At 45.8% G+C, this 19,441-nt stretch overlaps 1 protein-coding gene across 2 annotated transcripts in view; it reads left to right on the forward strand.

The window, feature by feature from the left end:
* The window catches only part of LDLRAD3 (low density lipoprotein receptor class A domain containing 3), a 276,817-nt gene that overhangs the window by 147,561 nt on the left and 109,815 nt on the right, over positions 1–19,441 (forward strand). For both annotated transcript variants that reach the window (XM_055549319.1, XM_055549320.1), the window contains one exon: positions 5,731–5,865. In XM_055549319.1, the coding sequence (XP_055405294.1) occupies positions 5,731–5,865 (135 nt within the window). The remainder of the gene's footprint in view (positions 1–5,730; positions 5,866–19,441) is intronic.

Raw genomic sequence — 19,441 nt, forward strand, 5'->3', positions numbered from 1 at the left:
CTTGAGAAATTTGTATGCAGGTCAGGAAGCAACAGTTGGATCTGGACATGGAACAACAGACTGGTTCCAAATAGGAAAAGGAGTTTGTCAAGGCTGTATATTGTCACCCTGTTTATTTAACTTATATGCAGAGTACATCATGAGAAATGCTGGACTGGGAGAAACACAAGCTGAAATCAAGATTGCCAGGAGATATATCAATAACCTCAGATATGCAGATGACACCACCCTTATGGTAGAAAGTGAAGAGGAACTCAAAAGCCTCTTGATGAAAGTGAAAGTGGAGAGTGAAAAAGTTGGCTTAAAGCTCAACATTCAGAAAATGAAGATCATGGCATCCAGTCCCATCACTTCATGGGAAATAGATGGGGAAACAGTGGAAACAGTGTCAGACTTTATTTTGGGGGGCTCCAAAATCACTGCAGATGGTGACTGCAGCCATGAGATTATAAGACGCTTACTCCTTGGAAGGAAAGTTATGACCAACCTAGATAGCATATTCAAAAGCAGAGACATTACTTTGCCAACAAAGTTTTGTCTAGTCAAGGCTATGGTTTTTCCTGTGGTCATGTATGGATGTGAGAGTCGGACTGTGAAGAAGGCTGAGCGCTGAAGAATTGATGCTTTTGAACTGTGGTGTTGGAGAAGACTCTTGAGAGTCCCTTGGACTGCAAGGAGATCCAACCAGTCCATTCTGAAGGAGATCAGCCCTGGGATTTCTTTGGAGGGAATGATGCTGAAGCTGAAACTCCAGTACTTTGGCCACCTCATGAGAAGAGTTGACTCATTGGAAAAGACCCTGATGCTGGGAGGGATTGGGGGCAAGAGGAGAAGGGGACAACAGAGGATGAGATGGCTGGATGGCATCACTGACTCGATGGACTTGAGTCTGAGTGAACTCCGGGAGTTGGTGATGGACAGGGAGGCCTGGCGTGCTGCGATTCATGGGGTCGCAAAGAGTTGGACATGACTGAGCAACTGATCTGATCTGATCTGATGGCTATATTTGGAGAAGGGCATGGCAACCCACTCCAGTATACTTTCCTCGAGAATTCCATGGACAGAGGAGTCTGGTGGGCTGCAGTCCATGGGGTCGCAAAGAGTCAAACACGACTGAGTGACATGGCTATATTATTATAATTAATAGTACTATATTATAATACATTCTAATATTGTAACTATATTAACTATAGTTAATAGTACCACGTTATATGTTTGAAAATTACTAAGAGAGTAGATCCTTGAAGTTCTCATCACAAAAAGGATTTTGTAACAGTATGTGGTGACGGATGTTAACTAGACTTATTGCAATATATACCAATATCAAATCATTGCATTTTACACCCAAAACTAATATAATATTGTATGTCAGTTATTTCTCAATGGAAAAAAATCCATATTGCTATATTCCTTATTTGCTTCAGGTTTTTAAAATAATAAAATCTTAACAAATATCATTACCAGTCTTCAGTACAGCCTTCTCTGATCCTGTCCTCCCCTTCTCTCCAGAGGCATCCACTGACCTTACATGCAAGTATGTATTTTCATAACTTGAATAATAGATAGCATTCTTGTGCATAGGTAATTTCATCTGAGTGGTACAACCCTATGCATATTTTTATATAACTTGCCAGTATCTTTTATAAGTTTTTCCCCATGATTATATTTGTGAGATTGATCCATCTTGATTCTGGTCCTTTCTTATTTTGTATTTTTTTAAATTGAAGTATAGTTAATTTACAATGTTGTGTTAATTTCTTCTATACAGCAAAGTGACTGTTATACATATATATATATATATATATATATTCTTCTAATCTTTTCTGTTACAGTTTATCCCAGGATATCGAATATAGTTCCCTGTGCTGTACAATAGGACCTTGTTTATTGGTTCATTCATTTTTCACTGCTGTTCAGCAGGTGTTGGCCCCAAATTGTCCTATGCCCTGTTCTGAAAGTTACTTAACTTTAAATGTGTTTATTACCCATAAAACAAGTTTTATTGGAACACAGCCCTGATCTTCATTTACGAGTTTTCTATGGTCACTTTGTACCACCATGGCAAAGTTGAGTACTTAAGAAAGAGGCCGAGACCCAAAGGTTACTAAAAGCTAAAATATTTACTATCTGGTCCTGTACAGAAAAAGTTAGCCATCTCCTGCTGTAAAATTCTGTTATAACAATGTAGCGCATGGTGTTAATTCTCCTGTGGGTGAATATTTGGGTCATTGCTAATATTTTTATTTTACAAACAGTGTTTCAGCGAACATTTGTTTAGCTGGAAGTGAAATGACTGAGCCGTGGGGCCTATGCCCCTTGAGCATCACCTGGTATCACTCAATTGGTCTCCGAGGTGGATCTACAAATTTACACTCCCACGAGCAGTCTCTAAGACTTCCTCTCCCTCCCCAGCCTGACCAACAACCTGGAATTTTAAGACCTGAAGTTTGGCAAGTCTGCTGCGGTTCAAGTGGCGCTTTCGTTTCTGGCTGCTGTCAACATTTTTTTCTTTTTTTTATTTTATTTTATTTTATTTTATTTATTTATTTATTTATTTATTTTTTTTACTTTCCTCTGAAATGTGTGACTTTTATTTATTTTTTTTAATAGTGGTTATTCATTTTACTTTTAAAATTTTCTATGTGTCAGATTTTCTGTTTTATAGTTTTTTTTTTTAATTTTATTTTATTTTTAAACTTTACATAATTGTATTAGTTTTGCCAAATATCAAAATGAATCCGCCACAGGTATACATGTGTTCCCCATACTGAGCGTTTGCCATTGCTCTGATGGGAATTGCCCGGTCATGTCCTTTGCCCATTTTCCTATTAAGTTGTTTGTCTTTTTTCTTTTGAATTGTGAGAGTTCTTTCTATATTCTGATTCTGGTTGTTTTGGTTATATGCATTGGAAACAAATATATGTATTCATTCTATGCACTGAGACTGGTTTTTGGTCCTGGTGGATTCTTTATCAGTAGAGCTGTGTGTTAAGGTGTAGACAGTCTTCATTCATTTGGAGATACGTGTGCTCTGAGCAGGGCTTCCCAGGTGGCGCTAATGGGAAAGAACCCGCCTGCCAGTGCAGGAGACATAAGGGATATGGGTTCAGTCCCTAGGTTGGGGAGATCCCCTAGAGGAGGACATGGCAACCCACTCCAGTATTCTTGTTTGGAGAATCCCATGGACAGAGGAGCCTGGCAGGCTACAGTCCATAGTGTCGAACAGAGTCAGACACGACTGAAGCAACTTAGCATGCATGCACGTGATCTGGATATACTCATACTTACACATATGCATGCATATATGTGGTACATGTGTATGCACATGCTCACATATGGCTTCTTTTCCTTGGAAAAGTTTATGAGGTTGGAAGGGTCTAAGGCTGAAGAAAGGTCAGTAGACGCCAGCAATGTCTTCAATATTGGTTCAGCACAGCCCTCCTACTGGGGGTAGGGGGACTCAGGTAAGTTTGCAGCAGCCCCTTCTTGGAAGTCTTCGCATTCGAGATGGGATTTTCCACTTTTCCAAGGCTGTCCATTAGAGTGAGCTGATTGTTGTCGATGCTTTGGCTGCATGGACATGACCCACAGGGTCCCAGGGAAGCCAGAGGCCACCATGGTGGGATGCTGAAGGGTTTGGAGGGCTGCCTTGGACAGAAACCAAATGTGACTTGTGGTTTTGGGTTTCCCCTTTCTGGTTTTGGCTGAAGTCAGACTTTGGTTTCAGCATGATCAAGTGGAACCATTCTCTGACCCACAGCGATTTAAATAATTAAAACTTCCATTTCCAGGCCAGACTCCTATTGCTTGCCTTCACACTGGTCCCTCATCTTCAAAACAAAGAGCACTGGCTTCCCCATCCCTCGGCTTCCTCTGACCTTTCAGATTAAACTTTCTGAGTTGACAAGCTAAAAAATAAAAAACTCCACAGCCCTTTGGGCTTGCGGGACCCTGTGAAGTTTGCAGTCTGCAGCTGTGATCACAGTGCATCTGGACAATCGCTCTGTGAGGCAGATGGGAAAGATAGACAACTGCCATCTTGCCGGTGAGGACCACCCAGAGATGCTGGCACTGACTTGTTCCTAAGCCCATAACCGTCTTCAGTGCTGGGTCTGTCATCCTGCTCTGGTACCATGTATAATGCAGCTGCTGGCTCAATTCATAACCCAGGGTCCCAGGAGGGCCCCTCTGCATCATCACCAATGTTGCTCCTTCGGAGGACCAAGGCAGACATAACTTGGGGAGCATGTCCAACATTTCCTGAGCCCCTATGTGTCAGACTCTGTGCTGCACATTTTCTCACGTGTCATCTCCTTTGAGCATTCACTGATGCTCAAATGAAGGCTGTAAGCAGCAGGGCCAGCTTCATGGACCTGTGACCAGCACAGGATTCGTGCTTAGCTCCGAAGCATGCCAGACTTGGTTTTATGCCCAGAACTTATCTTTTTGAATTTTTAAATAATTTTTGAAAAATGACCTCACATTGTCAGTTCGCAGTGGGCCCTCAAATTATGGAGCCCGTACTGTCCATGGAAAAAGGAGTCGAGGCTCAGAGAAGTGAAATAAGTTACCTTAGATCACACAGCTAATAAATGGCAGAGTTGGGGCTGGAGTAATTTCTCCTTTTGCTGCTTCATTTATCGAAAATAGAGCCCTGGAAAGAGCCTTGCTTGAATTGTGCTGCAGGGAGTGGTGAAGCAAGATAAATTGTGCAGTAGAAACAGTGATTTTCCATGGAGATTTGCTTCGTTAAGGGGTTTTGTGTTGACTTCACACTGGCTGGTTGCCACCTTCTTCCTTGAGGAGAAAGGCTGTTTCTGTCCTTTTTCTTTTTAAGGTTTCTGAAAGTGCTTGTATCTGGGGGCCACTCAGGCTGACCAAGTGGGTTAATGGTTTTTGTTTTTTTTTTGCAAAGTAGACCACTGCGCTCACCTGGGTGAGCTGGAGAAACACAGGACTTACCGGGAAGGTCTATAGTCAGGGAACCAGTAGGATCCAACATAGCCCCTGGATTTCGTGTGCCATTGCTCCGTCAGTGGCAGAGGTTCATGGATCCCCAACCCAACTTCTCCTTCCATCTTTGCTCTTCTCTGTGTGTCCTTATGTTACTGACTGTTCCATTCCTGACTCTCCTGGGAGATTCCAGTTTTGCTTTAGACCCCTCAGAGGCTGCTGACCCACCTCGAGGTGGACCAGTTGGGGCTGGGCATTGCCCTCTGGCCATGTTGGTATGCTTATAGGGCGCCAGCATGATGCTTTGGAAGAAGCTTCTATTTTTTTTTTCAAAAAATTTATTTTTTAATGTAAGTTTTATTTTTAACACCAAAAACATTTTGTACTGGTGAATAGCCAATTAGCAATTTGTGATAGTCTCAGGTGAACAGTGAAGGGATTCAGCCATATATATGCATGTATCCATTCTCCTCCAAATCCCCCCTCCCATCCAGGCTGGCACATAATATTGGTCATGTACACACTGCTGTATTTAAAATGGATAACCAACAAAAACCTGTGGTATAGCAGAAAAAGGAGCTTTTAGAATGGGACAGAGTCAGTCTTGCCCTATCCAAGTCATTGCTTGACCAGTCTCTCAGGACAGGCTTTGAGACAGCCATCCGAGCTGAGTTCACTGCTTCCAGAGCACGACATACCCCTAGATGGAGAAGGTTCTGGGCATCCCAAGGGGACTGGCTAACCTCCCTGGTGACCTGCTCTGTTCTCCCTTCACAGCAGCAAACCCTCTGCTCTGCTCCACTGCTCGCTACCACTGCAAGAATGGCCTCTGCATTGACAAGAGCTTCATTTGTGACGGGCAGAATAACTGTCAAGACAACAGTGACGAGGAAAGCTGTGAGAGTTCTCAAGGTAGGAGCCTCCCAGGTTCTTAAAAAAATAAATAAATTACGACACCACACCACAGTAACACGGAAGAAAGCAACTCCCATCCCACCTCCAAGTACAACAGCTGTGTTCATTTCTGCTCTTACCACGCAGCTCTCGTACACATGGTTTTAACCATAGCCCACCTACCATTTTGTACTTCATATTTCTCATGCATTAAATAGCAAATACACATTTTTCTCTTCAAAATTATAATTTGCCCAGCTGCACTGCATACCGTGACAGTGGTCTCTACTATGGTTTTCTAAGTAGTTGCATTGTTGGGAGCCACCGAGGTGTTTCCATTGAGTTACTTCTTCAGGATAAATTCAACGGAGTAAGACATCTGCGTAGTTCATGACTACATCTCATCATATAGCTGTTGGGAAATTTAAAAAATTTTTATGCTGCTGCTGGTATTATCTGTGTGTATCAGGTTTACAGTAATATCCCAAGAGTTCACTCTTGTCCTCTTTTCCCTATTTTGGCTGATTTAGTAGTCATAGAATGATAGTTCCCCAAATGCTTTAGTTTGCATTTCTCTGATGATGAGCTAAGTTAACATTTTCTCCTGGGTGTTTGTTTACTACTTCGTTTCCTCTTGTGTGAATTGCCTATTCCTCTCAGAGCTGTTGAATGGAAACCAAAGGATGCATTTGGGGATGGAAAGATGAGCTTTTTAGGGAACCCAGAAGGACACTCAGGGGTCATATCCTCCCCTGTTAAAACTGACCGGATACCTTTTCTTATTCATTGACTCTTTTCCTGAAAAGAAATATGTATTTCTTCAGTGGTTAGAAAAAAATACGATTTTAAAAATGCATGTCAATTTTAAGGCATCCTAAAAAGTATATATTTCTAATGTTATCAGCTGGTATCATCCATATGCAATCCTTATTTTTCTCACTTAGTATTAAGTTGTGATCCACCCATATTATTTTCCTGGTAGAGATTATTTGTTTTGACCGTTATTCAGTATGCCACTCTATGATTGTATCACTGATTACAGATTTAATAATGCTGCAAAAAAGAAAACCAAGATAAGGATGGATAACTGCTTAACTCATATGTTGGGAGGTAGAGTGGTTGGGAGGTAGGATGAAGTTAAATGGAGGTTCCTTTCAAGGTCCTGGCTTTTAGTAGGTGTTTATTACATTGTTAAGAATGATGAATGAATGAACAGATGGGCCATGCATAGAGCCCTGGTGAGAGTGGGCCACGCATTAAGGCTCATGATCAATCCATTCCATATGCCTGAGGTCCATAGATGAGAAAAGGCAAAATCTGTATCTACTTGGACTTTGCCAAAATTTGTACAGAGAGCAGCTCTGGGAGGTGGGTCTTGGGCAGAGTTAGCCTCTGATTATCCTGGCCTAGAAAAATCCGCTCCTTGTGTCCTCTCCTCACGAGTGGCTCTCAAAGTTTAGTTCTCAGACCAGCAGGATCAGCATCACTTGGGAACTCTTTACAGCAAAGTTCAGGCTGTACCCAGACCCATCGAACGGACCCTAGGGGTGAGTCCAGCAACAATCTGTGTTTTAATAGGCCCTCCACGTAAATTGAATTCATGCGAAAATCTGTGAACCACTATAATCCATTAGCGATATGAATGTCCCTGTGCTCTGAGTGCAATTCTAGTATTGAAGGGTATGCTTTTCTCTGTCAGGCAGCTTCTAAATGTAAACCGACTGCTAATTTTGCTGCTGAAAGGAACACCAGTGTGCCTGTGCAGGGGGAATCCCTGACCCGTCCAGGGCTTTTAAATGTCTTCCTGAAGAATTTCAGAGGCATCTTGAGTAGACACTATATTGTGTAGGATTTGACCTATTGTCATCTTAATAATAGCTAACGTTTATCGATCCCCGCCCTGTACCAGCTACTGTGCTGGGCACCTTCTGTACATGAACTCCTTTAGTCAAAATATTAATACATCCCAAGCTGCTGGGCTTCCAGCCCTCAGAAATTACATCATTGCTTCCAGTTGATGTGGGAAAATAAAATGATATTTTACGATGCTTATTTTGATGGAATGGAGAAAACTGACCTCAAGACAGGAAACAGGGTGCTTGAAATACTTTTCCTCTAATTTGATGAGGGTATGAAAAGGTCGTGTCTCCACTGAGAGACTCCAGCTTTGTGTGCGCCTCTCCTCTCTTCTTCCTCTCGTCCCTGTTTACTTCCTTTCCTTACATGTGGCCTTGCAAAGCAACAACAAACCCTGCCAGGACTCGGAGGCAGGAATGGGACCATGAAAGTACAGTCATTACTGTACCTCTCAATTCCAGATGGGATGTATTGGAGACCAAACACTATGGTGGAATCGAATTTTAGTTGGGGCTTCACTGATGGGAAGTGTAAACCATTACAAGGTAATTCCGCAAGCAGTGGCTTTGGAGCAGTCTTTGGAAATGACTTTCTGTTGATTAGGAACCTTCCCTGAGAGGGTGCATCTGAGGGTCAGCAGGTGCTGCTCTGCACAAATTGGCTGTGGCCAGCACCTAGGTGGTCTTAAACACGCTGGATTCAGTCCTAATTGAACCCATAGATTCTTGCCAACTTTGGATGCATGACTGAGGATGGCAGGCCACCCTCAGCAGTCCCCAGCCCCTAGGGTTGATGTCTTGGTATAATCCCATCCCTTTGCATGTGATCTGGGCCTTGTGCCTTCTTTTTCCCCAGCCCCTAAGGTTGATGTCTTGGTATAATCCCATCCCTTTGCATGTCATCTGGACCTCGTGACTTGCTTTTTTTCCCAATTGTGGCAAATTACACATAACAGGGTCTTTCCAGGTGGTCCATTGGCCAGAGAATCCGCCCACAATGCAGGAGATGAGAGTTCGTTCCCTGGGTTGGGAAGATCCCCTAGAGGAAGGCATGGCAACCCACTCCAGTATTCTTGCCTGGAGAATCCCATGGACAGAGGAGCCTGCTGGAGCTACGGTCCATGGGGTCACAAAGAGTGGGACATGACTGAAGTGACTTAGCATGCACACACCCACACATAACACAAAATTTACCATATTAACTATTTTTAAATAAATGGTTCAACAGTTTACCTTATTGTGCAGCTAATCTCCAGAACTTTTCCATCTTGCCAAACTAAAACTCTATGCCCATTAAACAACAGCTCCCCATTCCTCCTCCTCCAGCCCCTGACAACTGCCATTCTACTTTGTTTTCATGAATTTGACTATTCTAGATACCTCCTATAAATGGAATCGCACAGCATATTTATCTTTTGGTGACTGGCTTGCTTCACTCACATAACGTCTTCAAGGTTCACGCTGTCGCATGCGTCAGAATTGTCTGCCTTTTTACTTGAGGCTGTATCACACCCCATTGTACGCCAGTACCACATCTTGTGTATCCATTCATCTGTTGATGGACACGTGAGTTGCTCCCACCATTTGGCTATTGTGAGTCATGCTGCTGCGAACACAGGTGTATAAATTGTGATTCACTTTTAACAAAGAAAATAGCAGCAGAAGCGATGGGATGTCAGTTCCAATGTAAGATTACAAAAGACCCCGCGTCTGTTTTTCTTAACCGTCTCGCTCACTCTAATGCGGCAGCTGCCATGATGTGAGCTGTGCCACGGACAGGCCTGCGTGGCAGGGAACTCCAACCAAGTGCCCGTGAGGAACCGAGGCCTCCACTAACCACAAGCGTGGGCCCCAAATTGGCCTCTCCCTTGGTCCAACCTTGAACTCTCTGCGGCCCAGGAGATAACCGCGATGGTAGCCTTCTCTAACTGTAGTAAGCAGAGCTCAGCTACTCCTGGATTTCTGAGCCACAGAAACTGTGAGATAATGAACACTTTTTTTTTTAAAGCCTGTAGGTTTCAGAGTAATTTGCTACGCCATACTAGAAAACGGACACCATGAATACCTCTTATGTGGGCCCCACTTCTGATCATTCCAGTCACAGAGAGCTTATGAAGACTCAGGTGATGGTGAGAGAGGGTCAGTCCTTTGGACAGAGATCAGACAGGGTGTTTACAAGAATAGCCATCACATTAAGCGCTAAGTGGCAGGCCCCATTCCAAGCATTTGACTTACATTTTCTTACTCAGAACTCACCAAATCCCTGTGACAGGAGGATCCAGGAACAGAAAATGACCCTCATTTTTCTAGAGGAAGAACCCGAGGAACAGAGAGGTTCCATAGTTGTGGCATGACCACACAGCGAGTGGGCAACAAAGCCGGGAACTTAGGTCCGCCGAGGTACAAGCTAACGTTCTCCATCACCCTGTGCTATGGTTGTCTGGGTACCACTGTCCTGGGACCAGGAACAGCAGACCTTGTCCCGCCTTGGTCCCTTGAGCTCAGAGGGGAGGTTGTGTATGAGGCTGGCATATTTTCCTCTCTTTGTATTCAAGTTCCCCTCTCAGTCAGAAAGACTAATGAGGCCTGCCCACCTTCCCCCGGGTAACGAATGCTAGGGAGTTAAGCTCTTTTGAAGAAGCCACAGTGCCAGGGTAGTTAATTGAGTGTATTGGCACTTGGGTTGCAGTTTCTTTATCTCGCTTGCTGTATCCTGGTGATAATGCTTAGAGAAGAATTTGGAAAGCTGGCCATGAGGTTGGGCACCTCACCAGAAGCTAACAGTGACGGCTTTGTCCTGTTTCTTCTGTAGGATTGGGCGTGTGCGTGTACGTGTGTGAGAGACAGAGAGAGAGCACATGAGCTGTCCTTTTTGGCACTTTGGTCAGGAGGCAGGTGATGGCGTGCCCCCAGGTGCCAGGCCCTGAACTCTATGCAGGGGATACGGAAGTGGTCTTGGAGTCTCTTAAATTATGTTCTTTCCTATAGCTCATATGTGGAAGTCCTAAACCCCAGGATGTGACCGTACTTGGAAATCGAGTCCTTGCATTGAAATTACAGTGAGGTCACACTGCAGGGGGATGTGCCCCTAGTCCCGTGTGACTGATGTCCTTATCGAAAGGGCGTGTTGCCACACACACAGAGGGACATGAAGACGGAACTTGGGTGATATAGCTACACGCCAGGGGACACCAGAGATTGCCAGCAAACCTCCAGAAGCCGACAGAGAGACACGGATTTTCCTTGACAGCCCCTAGCAGGAGCCAGCGTGCCAGAACCACAAGACCGAAAATGTCTTGTTGAAACCGTCTAGTTGGTGGCACTTGGTTACCGCAGCCCTAGCAAGGGCATACGGCTCTCAGGAAGTCACACTGAGGCACAGCACAGCCCTGTGCCAAGTGCCACGGCAGAAAGACAGACAGAGGGATGTGGAACTGCTAAGAAGTGAGCAGAGTGCAAAATCAAAGGGAGGTGAGGATGTAAGGGAGTCGTGAAAATGCTCGGGGCCTTCTTGGAATCAGGACAGTCGAGCGGGCCTCCTCCTGGTGGGGAAAGCGCTGGGCCGAGGCATGCGTGGTTAATGGGCCGTCTCCCAGCGTGCATTTTGAGATGTTCATTTTCTGTACTCGGTGTGCAGGCCTCATTAACTCTGTCTCCACAGCAGCTCTGAGACTGAAATCAGGGTGCCAGAACGCCTCCGGCTTTCCAGCAAGTCCTGACCAAGACCATCAGCACTTCTGCTGTCTGGGCACCTTAGGACGGTGGCACTCGGGTCTACTCCCGTCTGGTTGTAAGCCCTAGACGACCTAAATTAGCCAGCCACCCTGAGGATTGCCTAGGGCGAAGGGTTGAGGGAGGGATGGAGTTGGGGGCTGGGGAGAGTAGATATAAGCTTTTATATAGAGAATGAACAAACAACAAGGTCCTACTGTAGAACACAGAGAACTGTGTTCAGTATCCTATGATAAAGCATCATGGAAAAGAATGTTTTAAAAAAGAATATATATGTGTAACTGAGTCACTTTGCTGTATAGCAGTAATTAACACGTTACTGTAAATCAACTATATTTCAATTAAAAAAATTTTTAGTAAATAAACTAGCCAGTCACCCACTCAGATTGGGAGCTGGAGCCTAGCCTTACAATGGATAATTAGCTGCAGAAAGAAAGATTTCAGGGTAGTGATTGCTTCTTAGTTATGCTCTTAAATAAATACCTCAAATAAAGCCTGACAGCAAAGGGAATCAAGGAGGATTCCTTGCGGCCGCTGGGCAGAGGGATAAGCCGTTGGGACGGCCACTGCTAACGCAGGGGCCTTCACGCATGGTGAGCAGGGCCGTGTTCTGTCTTGTCCAGTGTGTGAGCTGGCCCTCGGTGCTGCAGAAATGTGTGGTGTGGTGTCCCTTCCCAGATCTCTCCTCCATGCAGGGCCTACGGTGGGTGGATTCTTCTCTGCAGGTCTTCGGTCCCTCCCTCTACCCTGTGACCTGGCACAGTGGCCAGAGGAGGTTCCCCACCTGCAGATGCCAGGCTTGCTCTGACTGTGGGATATTGGCGGACAGATGATAAAGGCGCCTGGCATGTGCCGGGCCCTCGTGCCTGCTCTCTTTCATTCTAATGTCTGCCATGAGACGACCAGACTACTGGTCCAAGGAAAAGTGACACATGGGTCAGAACTGAACCCAAGTCACAGCCTGGGATCAGTCCCAGCAGAAGCCACAAAGATGCAGCCCACCTGCAGACCCATGGGTGAGACACTAAATCTCTGCTGTGGCCAGAGATTTTAAAGTGTGTTTGTTATATAGCAAAACCTGGCTAATATCAGGTCCTCGGGAAATGTGTGTGTGTCTGTGTGTATTTATCACGTAAAATTTATTGACGGCTGCTATGTGCTGGGCACTGGGCCCATTAGACACAGGGACATACCTTATTTTGACAAATACCAAGATGCCATCAAGTGTAAGGCCCACTATTGTTTTATGTTTTGCTGAGAAAGAGGAAATGCTGACAATTCAGTTATGATGGACTATTGATTTTAAGATGCGTCCCAGTTTTAGAATGTTAAAATAGGAGAGGGGGAATGTGGATCTTAGAATGGAAGATGGCAATAGGAAGCAAGACAAGGGTGGTCTCTGCTCTGTTGACACCTACATCCCGGTAGGAAAAATAGGCATTGAGTTGGTTACTGGTGTGAGGAGTGTGTGAGAAAGGCAGAGGCAGGATGCTGTGGAAATGAAGGAATTTGAGACCTTCTTGAGAAAGTGATGCTGAAGATGATGAAACAGGGAAGATAAGGGGAATTAATTGGACAAGAGGAGGGGAAGGTGGGGGGGAAGGAACCTTCTGGGGAGAAGGAACTATAGGCTGTAGGATCCAGGATTGAGCATGGTGACACCCTGGTGCATTTGAGGGCTTCCCAGATGGCTCAGATGGCAAAGAATCAGCCATTTGGTGCGTTTGAAGGACTGGGGAAAACAAACAAACAAACCACGTGGCGCCCTCTGGTGGACAGCAGAGGAATAACTTGGAAGTAAGTTGCTGCCATCAGCAGCGGTCTGTGGTGTGGTGAAGTGGAGCCACATTAAGGATCTTGGATTTTCTCCATGGGCACTCATGGCAGTCTTCTTTTCTGGAAGAGAGTTCCAGAAAAAACATCTACTTCTGCTTCATTGACTACACTAAAACCTTTGACTGTGTGGATCACAACAAACTGTGGAAAATTCTTCAAGAGATGGGAATACCAGACCACCTTACCTGCCTCCTGAGAAATCTGTATGCGGGTCAAAAAGCAACAGTTAGAACCGGACTTGGAACAACGAACTGGTTCCAAACTGGTAAAGGAGTACGTCAAGGCCATATATTGTCACCCTGCTTATTTAACTTATACACAGATTTCATCATGTGAAATGCCAGGCTGGATGAAACACAAGCTGGAATCAAAATTGCTGGGAGAAAAATATCAATAACCTCAGATATGCAGATGACACCACCCTTATGGTAGAGAGCAAAGAGAAACTAAAGAGCCTCTTCATGAAAATGAAAGAGGAGAGTGGAAAAAGCTGGCTTGAAACTTAGCATTCAAAAAACAAAGATCATGGCATCTGGTGCCATCACTTCATGGCAAATAGATGGAGAAACAATGGAAACAGTGAGAGACTTTATTTTCTTGGGCTCCAAAATCACTGCAGATGGTGACTGCAGCCATGAAATTAAAAGACACTTCCTCTTTGGAAGGAAAGCTGTGACCAACCTAGACAGCATAATTAAAAAGCAGAGACATTACTTTACCAACAAAGGTCAGTCTAGTCAAGGCTATGGTTTTTCCAGTAGTCATGTATAGATGTGAGAGTTGGACTGTAAAGAAAGCTGAGTGCTGAGGAATTGATGCTTTTGAACTGTGGTGTTGGAGAAGACTCTTGAGGGTCCCTTGGACTGCACGGAGATCCAACCAGTCCATCCTAAAGGAGATCAGTCCTGGGTGTTCATTGGAAGGACTGATGCTGAAGGTGAAACTCCAGTACTTTGGCCACCTGATGCGAAGAGCTGACTCATTGGAAAAGACCCTGATGCTGGGAAGGATTGAAGGCGGGAGGAGAAGGGGACGAGATCAGAGGATGAGATGGTTGGATGGCATCACCGACTCAATGGACATGAGTTTGAGTAAACTCCAGGTGATGGACAGGAAGCCCTGGCGTGCTGCAGTCCATGGGATCTTCGAGAGTTGGACAGGACTGAGTGACTGAACTGAACTGAACTGAGTCATGCACCGGATGTGTGACAGTGATGATTGTGGGGTAGTGATGACAGTGGGGAGGACAGGGTGGTGGCCCCAGGATGTATCGGCAGCTCGCATTGCTAGTTGGGGGCTTCCTTGGTGGCTCAGCTGGTGAAGAATCTACCTGCAATGCAGGAGACCCTGGTTGGATTCCTGGCTTAGGAAGATCCCTTGGAGAAGGGATAGGCTACCCACTCCAGTATTCTTGGGCTTCCCTGATGGCTCAGCTGGTAAAGAATCTGCCTGTAATGCAGGAGACCTGGGTTTGATCCCTGGATTGGGAAGATCCCATGGAGAAGGGAATGGCTACCTACTCCAGTATTCTGGCCTGGAGAATTCCATGGGGTTGCAGAGAATTGGACACAACCGAGCAACTTTCACTTTCATTTTCACTTTTGCCGAGCTTTGATGATAAACTCCATGAGGTTGGCCAGGGGTAGAAAGGGCCCACAGCAGGTCTCCATGGGGATGCTATTTTTATGGGACCGGAGAACCTGCTGTAGTATTTTCCAGATAGGCCTGCTCTTTGCTCTTCCACTCCAGCTCCCCAGCCCTGCAACTGGCCTGGGTAGTTGAGAGGAAAACGAGCTTACGCTTTTGGAAGAGACCTTGGCTTTCTGTCACAGAATGAAACCAAGTGACATGTAGCCAAAGACATGTAAAGAAATCATGGAGGGCATGAGATGGGAGAAGTGCTAATTTTTTGTTTTGTTTTTCAAGTATAAATGGAGAAGAGCTTTGTATAGTTAAAAAATAAAATAGTAGCCTGGGGTTAGGGGATCCAGCCCCGAAAGTCGCAACCTAGAATTTGATGGACGGTCAGTATTCACTGCAAAGCTCGTGTCGCCAGATGATGTCAAGAGCCTCATTAGAGGGACCCTGGGAAAGAGTCGTCACTCAGAAATAATTTATTTGGCCCCACCTAGAGTAAAACTGCTGGAGGTACGATTAACAGGAGGAATGTAGAAGCCTTTTTTCCACTTTTAATTTGAGACTTTGAAAGCCCAGCTGGGCTGGGAGAGGCAGAAATGCTGACTTCAGTGGAAGAGCCAGAAGGAGGTTGAGAGGTCGATTGTGCCTTTCTGTACCTGTGGGGCTCTCTTCTTAGTAACTGAGTGTTTGTCTCACGGACGCCTCCTTCCCTTTACCCACTGCAGCAGGCGCTTGAGATTTCTAACGTGTCCCTCATTTAGAAGCAAGTCAGAATGATTCTCTACTCCTCAGAGTGATTGCTTCCTGATCTCGTAGCCAGCGTGCTCATCTTCCGAGCTGTTTCTCCTGTCTCCCCGACTCCCCACACAGGTCCCCTTTCTCTTTGCATCTCCTGGCTTCTGTCCCCATCTGTCCCTCCCTGTGTCCCCCTGCCTGGACACCTGGTAGAGCGTGTCTTCCTGAGGCAGATGGACCAAGTTTCCAGGCAGGGGGACCCAGTGTGGGGTTCTCTGCAAGTTTTTTGAGTCTCGGGACAAGCCGTCTTGTGCGGTCTGACTGTGCAGGGGACATTTGTCTGTCTGTGGACAGCTTGTGGCCCTCAGCTTCCCACCCAACACGCTTTTACCATCTTGACTCTTCCTTACCTTCATCAAACACCAATCATTTGCACCGTGCCTGTTACTGCCCGGTTCCCCCTGGGTTCTGGAAGAAACACAAAGCTCGATCAGAGTGCACTTGCTTATAGTCAGTAAGGGAGAAACAATGCCCTGTGGATAATCACCCTGAAGTGTATCCCTGGGTCAGGAAGATCCCCTGGAGGAGAGCATGGCTACCCCCTCCAATATTCTTGCTTGGAGAATCCCCATGGACAGAGGAGCCTGGTGGGCTACAGTCCTCTATAGTCGTGTCCGTCTATGGAGTCGGACACGACTGAAGCAACTTAGCATGCTCAGGCACATGAATAATGCTGTAATAGGGGAAGGAGGAGCATGGCTTGCCGAGACACGAGGACATGACTAAGTCCTTGAGGGGTGACTGTTTTTCCTAGGGGAATATGGCAAGACTTCAGAGGATGAAATCTCTGTCCAGACATTAAGGATAAATAAAAATGGACCCAGAAACAAGCATGAGACCGGCATCTAGCCAGAGGGAACAGCGTATTCAGAGGCAGAGATTCCGAATGGCCAGAGCAGCGTGTGTGCTTGTGTGTGGAGTGCGGTGGGGTTGTCTGGTGTGGGGTGGGGGGTGAAGCTGTCAGGGGGGTTGAGGCTGGCTTGTGCAGGCCCCCTGCCTGCATGCTTCAATTGGAAGGTGGAGCCGGAGGAGGAAAATCAGGAGAAATGAGATGTTCTGCTCTGGTGACGGAATCCACAGGAGGGGCTGGTTATCATTGCCTGTGATGAGGATTCTGATCCTCTGTGGATCTTACGGAGCTTTGTGGTCCCACTGGCAGAGGAAATCTAATTGAGACTTGCAGATATTGTAAATGAGACTGTGGAGTGACAGATTCTGTGAATCCTCCAGCGTGAGAGTAGCTTGGGAGGTTAGATGATGGCCATGCTCTGGAGATTCCCCAGCCCCCACCCTTGATTTGAAAATCTCCCTTGGGTTACACAATCCAGTAATTCTCTTTCTTGGGGGTGGGGGTGGTTGGAGGGGCTCTGGTTTGGCTACCTGAGAGCTCTTGCTTTGATGTTGCAAATATCTTGCTGCAGCCCCCAAATGCTTCCAGCACCCCTTTCTTGTTCTCTCCTTGTTTCTCTCTGGAAACTCAGCAGCTTATCAGTCTGGTTACTGTTTGGTCCTGGAATGCTGCAATATGATTCTTATATATGTTCCCCTTCTCTGAGTTCCCTTCCTTGAGGTCTTGTGCCTTCTGAAATGTGTGTGCTGCTCAAATTACCATCAGGGTTGGCTTTTACCGAAGGTCTTCTTTTGCTGGGGCACTGCTGGGTGCTCTGAGAAATCAGGAAAATGCCCTGCAGCTGCTCTGTTCCCTAATAGCTTAATTTTCAGCTAGAGAGGAAGACCAGAAGTACTGAACCACTCCTTTGACCAATAATACTAACCTGAGAAATGTCCCATGAAGCCCCTGCATCTGACAGTATGTCGACATTAATGCTCCTTGTGTTCTGGGGCCAAAGTATATTGGATGTCATGCTCCTTGCTCTGCCCTCAGCTCTCTCTAGACTGTCTGCTCCACTCATGACCTCCGGCAGGGCCAGCCCTCTGCTTTTCAAGGTCGTTCCCAACCACCTCAGTCACTGTTGACTCAACTAGACTTGGACACCTGACCCACGGCCAGTCAGTATCTGGGCTGGCCAGCAGTGAATCAGAATGACTCTCTCAAGCTCAGAAGCTCAGGGTTGAATGAATCAGCCTTAGGAAGCTAAGCAAACATTATGTAGAGATAGGACCCAGCCATGTGGAAGCCACAGGTGGGAGGGGCAGAATTCACAGCAGAAGGGCACTGGTCTGCCCTTCCCAACTGTCTTCCACATGGCTGTGTCCTATCTCTACACGATGTTTGCTTAGGAGACATCTAAGAGGCCTGAGGTGGTAGTCCCCAGAGAGAGATGGATAGAGTATGGGCTTTATCTTGGATGGCTTCCCAAGTCTTGGCTCTAGCTCTCATGAGACCCGATATCTCTAGCTTTCACTGAGGCCTCTGGAACCTAGACCAGACCTTCTTCTTCATTTGAACTGGCTTGAGTGGGTTACGAGGGATAATCTACTGAAAGAGTGGTCAATGTCAATCATACATGGAATCAAGCAAGATTTTCATACTTCAGACGATTAGGAGGGTCTTGAAAGATGGGAAAGTAGAAAAACAAAGATATGAGCAAATTTGGGGGCATCTTTAGTATCCAGTTGCTAGTGTTTTTTCTCAGATTCTTTCTTTCACAAGGTTCTTAGTGTAAAGGACTTGAGACAGTTCAGGAACTAGGTATTAGTTTAGGAAATAGGCTAAGCTGCTGTAACAAAGATACCTTATCATTCAGTGTCTTAAATGTGATGGAGGTTATAACTGAAATAAGTACCTCAACTAAGATGAATTCTCTCACATATTACATCCCAGGGATGAGCAGTCTGGGCCAGTAGGGAGCTCTGCCCTCCCCTAAGGATGCTCCAGTGGTCACTATTTCCCAGAAGGAGGAAAGAGGGGGAGACCAGATGGACTGCTTCACTTTAAGGCAATGAACCGAAAGTTGCACAATCACTTTCATTCCTAATCCAGAGACCTGAACGTAGTCACGTGACCTTAGCTAGCTGCAAGAGAGGCTGACAAAGGCATTCTTAATCATTGTGGGTTTTTACATGCTCAGCTAAAACCCAGGAGTCTATATCTGCAAAGACAGAAAGGGAGGATAGAGAGATACTGGAGCATAATTGGTCACAGTCTCTTTTAAACTGAGCTGATAGTTCAGAGGTTTGTGCATGCCCACAGCATGTCCTGTGGGTTTTTTGCATGGACCACCACCAGACCACAGATTTTTATCTGAGTGGCACTGATTCCTGCAGCCTGAGAGAGAACATTCTGGATGTGCTTTGCCTCTTCACACTCTCAAGCAAAAACAGGTCTGAGCTGGACTGCCCTGCTGTGCCAACCAGGGAAACCCAGTTATACACCCAGTAGGGGCGGCACCTCTGCATTCCCAGGTGTGCAGTTGAAAAGGCACTTCATGCATTTCTTTGTTCCTTCATGTCTCACTTATTGTAAGCCTGTTGTGACCCTGTGCGAGCTTTTATCTTGATTTTGGAGTGTGATCAAGGTGATAAGTTATTCTTCAGATGGCAGGAACATGACTTTGATTCTGCTTTTTTTCCCTGGAGTCAGTGGGCCTCAGATTTGGGTCAGTTTGCATCTGAAGGAAATCTCCAGGGACAGGTGCTTTGTCCTCATTAGCTGATTTGTTAGGCAGGCTTTCCCATGTGGCTCAGAACCTTTTACAGTGTTTCCCTCAGACTCCTTTGGCCTCCCAGTGCCTGTCTGCTTCCCTTCTGGAAACGTGTATTTGGAGAACGTGTCT

Source organism: Bubalus kerabau, chromosome 15 (assembly GCF_029407905.1).
Source record: "Bubalus kerabau isolate K-KA32 ecotype Philippines breed swamp buffalo chromosome 15, PCC_UOA_SB_1v2, whole genome shotgun sequence".
In the NCBI taxonomy this organism is placed as follows: Eukaryota; Metazoa; Chordata; class Mammalia; order Artiodactyla; family Bovidae; genus Bubalus; species Bubalus kerabau.